Below are 12,567 nucleotides of genomic sequence, written 5' to 3' on the forward strand. Positions count from 1 at the left end.
ACTATGCTGGCTGGGGCATATGCAGGGAGGTTCCTGTTGGACGGAAGGTCTATGCTGGCTGGGCATGCATGCAGGGAGGTTCCTGTTGGATGGAAGGTCTATGCTGGCTGGGGCACACATGCAGGGAGGTTCCTGTTGGATGGAAGGACTATGCTGGCTGGGGCACACATGCAGGGAGGTTCCTGTTGGACAGAAGGTCTATGCTGGCTGGGACACACATGCAGGGAGGTTCCTGTTGGATGGAAGGTCTATGCTGGCTGGGGCACGCATGCAGGGAGGTTCCTGTTGGATGGAAGTACTATGCTGGCTGGGGCACACATGCAGGGAGGTTCCTGTTGGTTGGAAGGACTATGCTGGCTGGGGCACACATGCAGGGAGGTTCCTGTTGGATGGAAGGTCTATGCTGGCTGGGGCACGCATGCAGGGAGGTTCCTGTTGGATGGAAGTACTATGCTGGCTGGGGCACACATGCAGGGAGGTTCCTGTTGGATGGAAGGACTATGCTGGCTGGGGCACACATGCAGGGAGGTTCCTGTTGGATGGAAGGACTATGCTGGATGGGGGATGCATGCAGGGAGGTTCCTGTTGGATGGAAGGTCTATGCTGGCTGGGCATGCATGCAGGGAGGTTCCTGTTGGATGGAAGGTCTATGCTGGCTGGGCATGCATGCAGGGAGGTTCCTGTTGGATGGAAGGTCTATGCTGGCTGGGGCACACATGCAGGGAGGTTCCTGTTGGATGGAAGGACTATGCTGGCTGGGGCACACATGCAGGGAGGTTCCTGTTGGATGGAAGGTCTATGCTGGCTGGGGCACACCTGCAGGGAGGTTCCTGCTGGATTGAATGACTATGCTGGCTGGGCAATGCATGCAGGGAGGTTCCTGTTGGATGGAAGGTCTATGCTGGCTGGGGCACACATGCAAGGAGGTTCCTGTTGGATGGAAGGACTATGCTGGCTGGGGCACACATGCAGGGAGGTTCCTGTTGGATGGAAGGACTATGCTGGCTGGGGCACACATGCAGGGAGGTTCCTGCTGGATTGAAGGACTATGCTGGCTGGGCAATGCATGCAGGGAGGTTCCTGTTGGATGGAAGGTCTATGCTGGCTGGGGCACACATGCAGGGAGGTTCCTGTTGGATGGAAGGACTATGCTGGCTGGGCAATGCATGCAGGGAGGTTCCTGTTGGATGGAAGGTCTATGCTGGCTGGGGCACACATGCAAGGAGGTTCCTGTTGGATGGAAGGACTATGCTGGCTGGGGCACACATGCAGGGAGGTTCCTGTTGGATGGAAGGTCTATGCTGGCTGGGGCACACATGCAGGGAGGTTCCTGTTGGATGGAAGGTCTATGCTGGCTGGGGCACACATGCAGGGAGGTTCCTGTTGGATGGAAGGACTATGCTGGCTGGGGCACACATGCAGGGAGGTTCCTGTTGGATGGAAGGACTATGCTGGCTGGGCAATGCATGCAGGGAGGTTCCTGTTGGATGGAAGGTCTATGCTGGCTGGGGCACACATGCAAGGAGGTTCCTGTTGGATGGAAGGACTATGCTGGCTGGGGCACACATGCAGGGAGGTTCCTGTTGGATGGAAGGTCTATGCTGGCTGGGGCACACATGCAAGGAGGTTCCTGTTGGATGGAAGGACTATGCTGGCTGGGGCACACATGCAGGGAGGTTCCTGTTGGATGGAAGGACTATGCTGGCTGGGCAATGCATGCAGGGAGGTTCCTGTTGGATGGAAGGTCTATGCTGGCTGGGGCACACATGCAGGGAGGTTCCTGCTGGATTGAATGACTATGCTGGCTGGGCAATGCATGCAGGGAGGTTCCTGTTGGATGGAAGGTCTATGCTGGCTGGGGCACACATGCAGGGAGGTTCCTGTTGGATGGAAGGTCTATGCTGGCTGGGGCACACATGCAGGGAGGTTCCTGTTGGATGGAAGGTCTATGCTGGCTGGGGCACACATGCAGGGAGGTTCCTGTTGGATGGAAGGACTATGCTGGCTGGGGCACACATGCAGGGAGGTTCCTGTTGGATGGAAGGACTATGCTGGCTGGGGCACACATGCAGGGAGGTTCCTGTTGGATGGAAGGACTATGCTGGCTGGGCAATGCATGCAGGGAGGTTCCTGTTGGATGGAAGGTCTATGCTGGCTGGGGCACACATGCAAGGAGGTTCCTGTTGGATGGAAGGACTATGCTGGCTGGGGCACACATGCAGGGAGGTTCCTGTTGGATGGAAGGTCTATGCTGGCTGGGCAATGCATGCAGGGAGGTTCCTGTTGGATGGAAGGTCTATGCTGGCTGGGGCACACATGCAAGGAGGTTCCTGTTGGATGGAAGGACTATGCTGGCTGGGGCACACATGCAGGGAGGTTCCTGTTGGATGGAAGGACTATGCTGGCTGGGCAATGCATGCAGGGAGGTTCCTGTTGGATGGAAGGTCTATGCTGGCTGGGCAATGCATGCAGGGAGGTTCCTGTTGGATGGAAGGTCTATGCTGGCTGGGGCACACATGCAGGGAGGTTCCTGTTGGATGGAAGGTCTATGCTGGCTGGGGCACACATGCAGGGAGGTTCCTGTTGGATGGAAGGACTATGCTGGTTGGGGCACACATGCAGGGAGGTTCCTGTTGGATGGAAGGTCTATGCTGGCTGGGGCACACATGCAGGGAGGTTCCTGTTGGATGGAAGGTCTATGTACGCATGCAGTGAGGCATATCAGGATAAAACTCATACACAGAAATGATCATTCAGACTACAATCTGGAAAAGGAAACTTTTATTAAAAAGAGAAACGAAATATATAACAGTGGCAGTATGTGTTAGGAATGTTGGGTGGGGCAGTTAGTTCTGGGAGACAAGAGGAGTGACAGTGGAGAGCCCTCAGTCTTCCCGGGTCCATCTCCTCATTCTGAGTCCTGCTCATCTTTCACCAGAAGCTTCTTCCCTTTCTTGGGTTTTATGTCATCCCGACACTTGTGGCACTTCAGGGTCCTGCAGAGACAAAGCTGTGTGGTTAGATTATTACTGGGCGCGTGGTCAGCACTCTATCCCTGCTTGAGAATCCCCCATAAGGAGATGGACTGGTGCAAAAACCATCTTTACCACCACCAACGGAGAAAGCAGTAAGCCGTGCTCTCCACCCCTCCCCCCACAGAGGAGGAAGCCGTGCTCTCCACCCCTCCCCCCACAGAGGAGGAAGCCATGCTCTCCACCCCTCCCCCCATAGAGGAGGAAGCCGTGCTCTCCACCCCTCCCCCCACAGAGGAGGAAGCCGTGCTCTCCACCCCTCCCCCAACAGAGGAGGAAGCCGTGCTCTCCACCCCTCCCCCAACAGAGGAGGAAGCCGTGCTCTCCCCCCCTCCCCCAACAGAGGAGGAAGCCGTGCTCTCCCCCAACAGAGGAGGAAGCCGTGCTCTCCCCCCCTCCCCCAACAGAGGAGGAAGCCGTGCTCTCCCCCCTCCCCCAACAGAGGAGGAAGCCGTGCTCTCCCCCCCTCCCCCAACAGAGGAGGAAGCCGTGCTCTCCCCCCCTCCCCCAACAGAGGAGGAAGCCGTGCTCTCCCCCCCTCCCCCAACAGAGGAGGAAGCCGTGCTCTCCCCCCCTCCCCCAACAGAGGAGGAAGCCGTGCTCTCCACCCCTCCCCCAACAGAGGAGGAAGCCGTGCTCTCCACCCCTCCCCCAACAGAGGAGGAAGCCGTGCTCTCCACCCCTCCCTCAACAGAGCAGGAAGCCGTGCTCTCCCCCCTCCCCCAACAGAGGAGGAAGCCGTGCTCTCCTCCCCTCCCCCAACAGAGGAGGAAGCCGTGCTCTCCCCCCCTCCCCCAACAGAGGAGGAAGCACTTTTTCTCCCAGGGAAAGCGCTGTGACCTTGCCTTCTGCAGTTTTAGAGGCTCTGGAAAAGGAGGCGAGTTTTTAGGCAAAATTGAAAAAAGCAAAAAACAAAACGGAAACGTGCGTGCTACTGCGATTGCACGCCGCTCGTGATCACAATCCCATCAAGGGCCGCATTCTTAGCAGGAGTAGTAGCTGCCGACCTCGCCAGGACAGGAGCTGCTACAGAGGGGACTGTGGGCGACTCGCCAGGACAGGAGCTGCTACAGAGGGGGACTGTGGGCGACTCGCCAGGACAGCAGCTGCTACTGAGGGGGACTGTGGCCGACCTCGCCAGGACTGCAGCTGCTACAGAGGGGACTGTGGGCGACTCGCCAGGACAGGAGCTGCTACAGAGGGGACTGAGGGCGACTCGCCAGGACAGCAGCTGCTACTGAGGGGGACTGTGGCCGACCTCGCCAGGACTGCAGCTGCTACAGAGGGGACTGAGGGCGACTCACCAAGAGAGGAGCTGCTACAGAGGGGGACTGTGGGCGACTCGCCAGGACAGCAGCTGCTACTGAGGGGGACTGTGGCCGACCTCGCCAGGACAGGAGCTGCTACAGAGGGGACTGAGGGCGACTCGCCAGGACAGCAGCTGCTACTGAGGGGGACTGTGGCCGACCTCGCCAGGACTGCAGCTGCTACAGAGGGGACTGTGGGCGACTCGCCAGGACAGGAGCTGCTACAGAGGGGGACTGTGGGCGACCCACCAAGAGAGGAGCTGCTACAGAGGGGGACTGTGGGCGACTCGCCAGGACTGCAGCTGCTACAGAGGGGGACTGTGGGCGACTCGCCAGGACTGCAGCTGCTACAGAGGGGACTGTGGGCGACTCGCCAGGACAGCAGCTGCTACAGAGGGGGACTGTGGGCGACTCGCCAGGACTGCAGCTGCTACAGAGGGGACTGTGGGCGACTCGCCAGGACTGCAGCTGCTACAGAGGGGACTGAGGGCGACTCGCCAGGACAGGAGCTGCTGCAGAGGGGACTGTGGCAGACCTCGCCAGGACTGGAGCTGCTACAGAGGGGGACCTGTGGGCGACCCACCACGAGAGGAGCTGCTAAAGAGGGGGACTGTGGGCGACCCACCAAGAGAGGAGCTGCTACAGAGGGGGACTGTGGGCGACTCGCCAGGACTGCAGCTGCTACAGAGGGGGACTGTGGGCGACTCGCCAGGACTGCAGCTGCTACAGAGGGGGACTGTGGGCGACTCGCCAGGACAGGAGCTGCTACAGAGGGGGACTGTGGGCGACTCACCAGGACTGCAGCTGCTACAGAGGGGACTGAGGGCGACTCGCCAGGACAGGAGCTGCTACAGAGGGGACTGAGGGCGACTCGCCAGGACAGGAGCTGCTACAGAGGGGACTGAGGGCGACTTGCCAGGACAGGAGCTGCTGCAGAGGGGACTGAGGGCGACTCGCCAGGACAGGAGCTGCTACAGAGGGGACTGAGGGCGACTCGCCAGGACAGGAGCTGCTACAGAGGGGACTGTGGCAGACCTCGCCAGGACTGGAGCTGCTACAGAGGGGGACCTGCGGGCGACCCACCAAGAGAGGAGCTGCTACAGAGGGGGACCTGTGGGCGACCCACCAAGAGAGGAGCTGCTACAGAGGGGGACTGTGGGTGACTCGCCAGGACAGGAGCTGCTACAGAGGGGGACTGTGGGTGACTCGCCAGGACAGGAGCTGCTACAGAGGGGACTGAGGGCGACTCGCCAGGACAGGAGCTGCTACAGAGGGGACTGAGGGCGACTCGCCAGGAGAGGAGCTGCTACAGAGGGGACTGTGGCCGACCCGCCAAGAGAGGAGCTGCTACAGAGGGGACTGTGGCCGACCCACCAAGAGAGGAGCTGCTACAGAGAGGTCTGGGCGACTCGCCAGGACAGCAGCTGCTACAGAGGGGACTGGGCGACTCGCCAAGAAAGGAGCTGCTACAGAGGAGACTGTGGGCGACCCGCCAAGAAAGGAGCTGCTACAGAGGGGACTGTGGCCGACCCACCAAGAAAGGAGCTGCTACAGAGGGGACTGTGGCCAACCCACCAAGAAAGGAGCAGCTACAGAGGGGACTGTGGGCGACCCACCAAGAAAAGAGGAACTACAGAGGGGACTGTGGGCGACCCACCAAGAAAGGAGCAGCTACAGAGGGGACTGGGCGACCCGCCAGGACAGCAGCTGCTACAGAGGGGGACTGAGGGCGACTCGCCAAGAAAGGAGCTGCTACAGAGGGGACTGTGGGCGACCCACCAAGAAAGGAGCTGCTACAGAGGGGACTGTGGGCGACCCACCAAGAAAGGAGCTGCTACAGAGGGGACTGTGGGCGACCCACCAAGAGAGGAGCTGCTACAGAGGGGGACTGTGGGCGACTCGCCAGGACAGCAGCTGCTACTGAGGGGACTGTGGGCGACTCGCCAGGACAGCAGCTGCTACAGAGGGGGACTGTGGGCGACTCGCCAGGACAGCAGCTGCTACTGAGGGGACTGTGGGCGACTCGCCAGGACAGCAGCTACTACAGAGGGGGACTGTGGCCGACCCACCAAGGAGCTGCTACAGAGGGGGACTGTGGCCGACCCACCAAGGAGCTGCTACAGAGGGGGACTGTGGCCGACCCACCAAGGAGCTGCTACAGAGAGGACTGTGGGCGACCCACCAAGAAAGGAGCTGCTACAGAGGGGACTGTGGCTGACCCACCAAAAAAGGAGCTGCTACAGAGGGGACTGTGGCTGACCCACCAAGAGAGGAGCTGCTACAGAGGGGGACTGGGCGACTCGCTAGGACAGCAGCTGCTACAGAGGGGGCTGTGGCCGACTTGCCAGGACAGCAGTTGCTACAGAGGGGACTGTGGGCGGCCCACCAAGAAAGGAGCTGCTACAGAGGGGACTGTGGGCGGCCCACCAAGAAAGGAGCTGCTACAGAGGGGACTGTGGGCGACCCACCAAGAAAGGAGCTGCTACAGAGGGGACTGTGGGCGGCCCACCAAGAAAGGAGCTGCTACAGAGGGGACTGTGGGCGACCCACCAAGAAAGGAGCTGCTACAGAGGGGACTGTGGGCGGCCCACCAAGAAAGGAGCTGCTACAGAGGGGACTGTGGGCGGCCCACCAAGAAAGGAGCTGCTACAGAGGGGACTGTGGGCGGCCCACCAAGAAAGGAGCTGCTACAGAGGGGACTGTGGGCGGCCCACCAAGAAAGGAGCTGCTACAGAGGGGACTGTGGGCGGCCCACCAAGAAAGGAGCTGCTACAGAGGGGACTGTGGGCGGCCCACCAAGAAAGGAGCTGCTACAGAGGGGACTGTGGGCGGCCCACCAAGAAAGGAGCTGCTACAGAGGGGACTGTGGGCGGCCCACCAAGAAAGGAGCTGCTACAGAGGGGACTGTGGGCGGCCCACCAAGAAAGGAGCTGCTACAGAGGGGACTGTGGGCGGCCCACCAAGAAAGGAGCTGCTACAGAGGGGACTGTGGGCGGCCCACCAAGAAAGGAGCTGCTACAGAGGGGACTGTGGGCGGCCCACCAAGAAAGGAGCTGCTACAGAGGGGACTGTGGGCGACCCACCAAGAAAGGAGCTGCAGTGAGGGACACACAAGCCTCCAGGGGCTGCATGAAGCCCCATGTAAGTAAATGTTTTTCTATTCTGCCTACGGTTTCCTTTAAAGCTGTCCAGAGAAGGAGCCTCTCACGTTATTGTGGAAGTGAGTTGCATAGAGTAAGGGCTGCATAGGAAAAGGCCCGAGCTCCAAATGTTCCAAAGTAAATACTGGGAACAAAAAAAATTAGTCGTACTGGCAGAACGAAGGGTGCGTGGAGGTTCATATACAGTGCTGCCCATAATTATTCATACCCCTGGCAAATTTTTACTTTGTTACTTTTATTCAACCAACAACTAATTTTTTGACGGGAAATGAGAGATTTCTCCCAAAAGATAAGACTATGTACAAGAGGCATTGTGGGAAGGAAAAAAAAAACATTTTTCAGCTGTTATTTACATTTGAGCAAAAAGTGTCCAGTCCAAAATTTTTCACATACTTCACAAACTGTTACAGTCTGTGGGAAAATCCAAAGTTCCATACCATTCCAAATAGTCCAAGCTGTTCTAAAGCATCCTAATATGTGTTTGGTTTGTTTCATTACCCAGATTAATTGCCATGACTGCATTGCATATCAGCTGCAAAGCCCCGATATGCAATGCAGCGATGGCGATTTGCATGTTGAGCCGATGTTTCCCCTCAGGTCCGCCGGGGGGGGCCCAGGTAAACGAATTTGAATTGATTGGATGTTGATAGGGGTGGATACTATATAAGTGATGTGCGCGTCACCTTGTGGTTGTAACGGCTTGAAGAAAGGCTGAAACCTGAAACAGCGGGCTGTCGCTGTATAGCCACTGATTTTATCTGATGCATCAATAAAAGAGCTTTTTCTGCTTTTGGAAGTACCAGCCTCCATCACTTTTGTTTTGTGCAATGGTTTGGACCTGAAGGTGTGAGGATCTATTGAGGATTGGGCACCCGCATCCCTGCAGTGCTACTCAACTATTGAATTAAATCGTTAGTTTGTGGTCAGTCATGGCTAAGAAGACAAAGGAGCTCAACGAGGACCTGTGGCTGTGCATTGTGGCTGCTCACAAGTCAGGAAAGGGCTTCAAGGCCATTTCTAAAGGTTTTCCAGTTCCAGTGGCTACAGTGCAAAGTAGTATTAAAAAATATGTTCCGCACTGTGGAAAATCTCATAGAAAATGGTCGGAAGCTGAAAGTGACACCTGTGCTGGCCAGGAGGATAGTCAGAGGTGAAAAACAATCCAAGGATCACCACCAAGGCCATCCTGGTGAATCTGGGCTCTGCTGTTGGCAATGTCTCAAGGCGGACAATCCAGCGGACACTGCACACTGCTGGGTGCCACGGATGCAGACCAAGGAGGACGCCGCTTCTCCAGATAAGGCACACAAATGCTCGCTTGGCCTTTGCAAAAGCTCATCTGGACAAAGAAGACTTCTGGTCTTCTGTGTTATGGTCAGATGAAACACAAATGTAATGGTTTGGTCACGTTTCCTTCATTTAGCATAAAGGATTTGCCTTCAACCCAAATAACACTATCCCCGCTGTCAAACATGGTGGTGGGAACCTAATGCTTTGGGAGGGTCTGGCAGTCTGCAGAGAAACTGGGCCTTGGCCACCAGTGGACATTTCAGCATGACAATGACCCAAAGCACACAGCACAAGTGGTGAAGAAATGGCTAGCAGACAACATTAACATTTGGAGTGGCCCAGCCAGAGTCCTGACTTGAATCCAATTGAGAATCTGTAGAGGGAGCTAAAGATCAGGGTGATGGCAAGAAGACCCTCCAACCTGAAAGATAAGCTCCTTGCTAAAGATGAATGGGCAAAAATTCCTGTGGAGACACGCAAAAAGCTGCTCTGCAATTATAGGAAGCATTTGATTGCTGTAATAAGGCTTTTCAATTGATTATTGGGAAGGGTATGAATAATTTTGAACTGGACACTTTTTGCTCGAATGTAAATAAAAGCTGAGAATTTTTTTTCTACAATAATGCCTCTTGTACAGTCTTATCTTTTGGGAGACACTCATGTCATTTCCCATCACAAAATTACTTGCTGGTTGAATAAAAGTAACTATCTCAATATTTGCCAGGGGTATGAATAATTATGGGCAGCACTTCATACTCAGTGTCTGCTGATCCACCACCCGCTGATACCAGAACAGACTTCTGCTGACCCACCACCCGCTGATACCAGAACAGACTTCTGCTGACCCACCACCCGCTGATCCCAGAACAGACTTCTGCTGATCCACCACCCGCTGATCCCAGAACAGACTTCTGCTGATCCCAGAACAGACTTCTGCTGATCCCAGAACAGACTTCTGCTGATCCCAGAACAGACTTCTGCTGATCCCAGAACAGACTTCTGCTGATCCCAGAACAGACTTCTGCTGATCCCAGAACAGACTTCTGCTGATCCCAGAACAGACTTCTGCTGATCCCAGAACAGACTTCTGCTGATCCCAGAACAGACTTCTGCTGATCCCAGAACAGACTTCTGCTGATCCCAGAACAGACTTCTGCTGATCCCAGAACAGACTTCTGCTGATCCCAGAACAGACTTCTGCTGATCCCAGAACAGACTTCTGCTGATCCCAGAACAGACTTCTGCTGATCCCAGAACAGACTTCTGCTGATCCCAGAACAGACTTCTGCTGATCCCAGAACAGACTTCTGCTGATCCCAGAACAGACTTCTGCTGATCCCAGAACAGACTTCTGCTGATCCCAGAACAGACTTCTGCTGATCCCAGAACAGACTTCTGCTGATCCCAGAACAGACTTCTGCTGATCCCAGAACAGACTTCTGCTGATCCCAGAACAGACTTCTGCTGATCCCAGAACAGACTTCTGCTGATCCCAGAACAGACTTCTGCTGATCCCAGAACAGACTTCTGCTGATCCCAGAACAGACCTCTGCTGACCCACCACCCGCTGATACCAGAACAGGCCTCTGCTGACCCACCACCTGCTGATACCAGAACAGGCCTCTGCTGACCCACCACCCGCTGATACCAGAACAGACCTCTGCTGACCCACCACCTGCTGATACGAGAACAGACCTCTGCTGACCCACCACCTGCTGATACCAGAACAGGCCTCTGCTGACCCACCACCCGCTGATACCAGAACAGACCTCTTCCGACCCACCACCCGCTGATACCAGAACAGACTTCTGGTGACCCACCATCTGCTGATACCAGAACAGACTTCTGCTGACCCACCACCTGCTGATACCAGAACAGACTTCTGCTGACCCACCACCTGCTGATACCAGAACAGACCTCTGCTGACCCACCACCTGCTGATACCAGAACAGACCTCTGCTGACCCACCACCCGCTGATACCAGAACAGACCTCTGCTGACCCACCACCTGCTGATACCAGAACAGACCTCTGCTGGCCCACCACCCGCTGATACCAGAACAGACCTCTGCTGACCCACCACCCGCTGATACCAGAACAGACCTCTGCTGACCCACCACCCGCTGATACCAGAACAGACCTCTGCTGACCCACCACCCGCTGATACCAGAACAGACCTCTGCTGACACACCATCCGCTGATACCAGAACAGACCTCTGCTGACCCACCATCTGCTGATACCAGAACAGACCTCTGCTGACCCACCACCCGCTGATACCAGAACAGACCTCTGCTGACCCACCACCCGCTGATACCAGAACAGGCCTCTGCTGACCCACCACCCGCTGATACCAGAACAGACCTCTGCTGACCCACCACCCGCTGATACCAGAACAGACCTCTGCTGACCCACCACCCGCTGATACCAGAACAGGCCTCTGCTGACCCACCACCCGCTGATACCAGAACAGACCTCTGCTGACCCACCACCCGCTGATACCAGAACAGACCTCTGCTGACCCACCACCCGCTGATACCAGAACAGACCTCTGCTGACCCACCACCCGCTGATACCAGAACAGACCTCTGCTGACCCACCACCCGCTGATACCAGAACAGACCTCTGCTGACCCACCACCCGCTGATACCAGAACAGACCTCTGCTGACCCACCACCCGCTGATACCAGAACAGACCTCTGCTGACCCACCACCCGCTGATACCAGAACAGGCCTCTGCTGACCCACCACCTGCTGATACCAGAACAGACCTCTGCTGACCCACCACCCGCTGATACCAGAACAGACCTCTGCTGACCCACCACCCGCTGATACCAGAACAGACCTCTGCTGATACACCACCTGCTGATACCAGAACAGACCTCTGCTGACCCACCACCTGCTGATACCAGAACAGAGCTCTGCTGATCCACCACCCGCTGATACCAGAACAGGCCTCTGCTGACCCACCACCTGCTGATACCAGAACAGACCTCTGCTGACCCACCACCTGCTGATACCAGAACAGACTTCTGCAGACCCACCACCCGCTGATACCAGAACAGACCTCTGCTGACCCACCACCCGCTGATACCAGAACAGACCTCTGCTGATCCACCACCTGCTGATACCAGAACAGACTTCTGCTGACCCACCACCCGCTGATCCCAGAACAGACCTCTGCTGATCCACCACCTGCTGATACTAGAACAGACCTCTGCTGACACACCACCTGCTGATACCAGAACAGATCTCTGCTGACCCACCACCCGCTGATACCAGAACAGACCTCTGCTGACCCACCACCCGCTGATACCAGAACAGACCTCTGCTGACCCACCATCTGCTGATACCAGAACAGACCTCTGCTGACCCACCACCCGCTGATACCAGAACAGACCTCTGCTGACCCACCATCTGCTGATACCAGAACAGACCTCTGCTGATCCACCACCTGCTGATACCAGAACAGACCTCTGCTGACCCACCACCCGCTGATACCAGAACAGACCTCTGCTGACCCACCACCCGCTGATACCAGAACAGACCTCTGCTGACCCACCACCCGCTGATACCAGAACAGACCTCTGCTGACCCACCATCTGCTGATACCAGAACAGACCTCTGCTGACCCACCACCCGCTGATACCAGAACAGACCTCTGCTGACCCACCATCTGCTGATACCAGAACAGACCTCTGCTGATCCACCACCTGCTGATACCAGAACAGACCTCTGCTGACCCACCACCCGCTGATACCAGAACAGACCTCTGCTGAC

The 12,567-nt window shown here is 56.7% G+C and overlaps 1 protein-coding gene across 1 annotated transcript in view; it reads right to left on the reverse strand.

Annotated features, from left to right (window-relative positions):
• Positions 1-2,766: 2,766 nt before the first annotated feature.
• Positions 2,767-12,567, reverse strand: part of TP53 (tumor protein p53) — a 60,788-nt gene continuing 50,987 nt past the window's right edge. Inside the window, exon 11 of the mRNA XM_068273802.1 lies at positions 2,767-2,996. Coding sequence (XP_068129903.1) covers positions 2,909-2,996 — 88 coding nt within the window. The 3' untranslated portion in view covers positions 2,767-2,908. The remainder of the gene's footprint in view (positions 2,997-12,567) is intronic.

Source organism: Hyperolius riggenbachi, chromosome 3, assembly GCF_040937935.1.
Source record: "Hyperolius riggenbachi isolate aHypRig1 chromosome 3, aHypRig1.pri, whole genome shotgun sequence".
In the NCBI taxonomy this organism is placed as follows: domain Eukaryota; kingdom Metazoa; phylum Chordata; class Amphibia; order Anura; family Hyperoliidae; genus Hyperolius; species Hyperolius riggenbachi.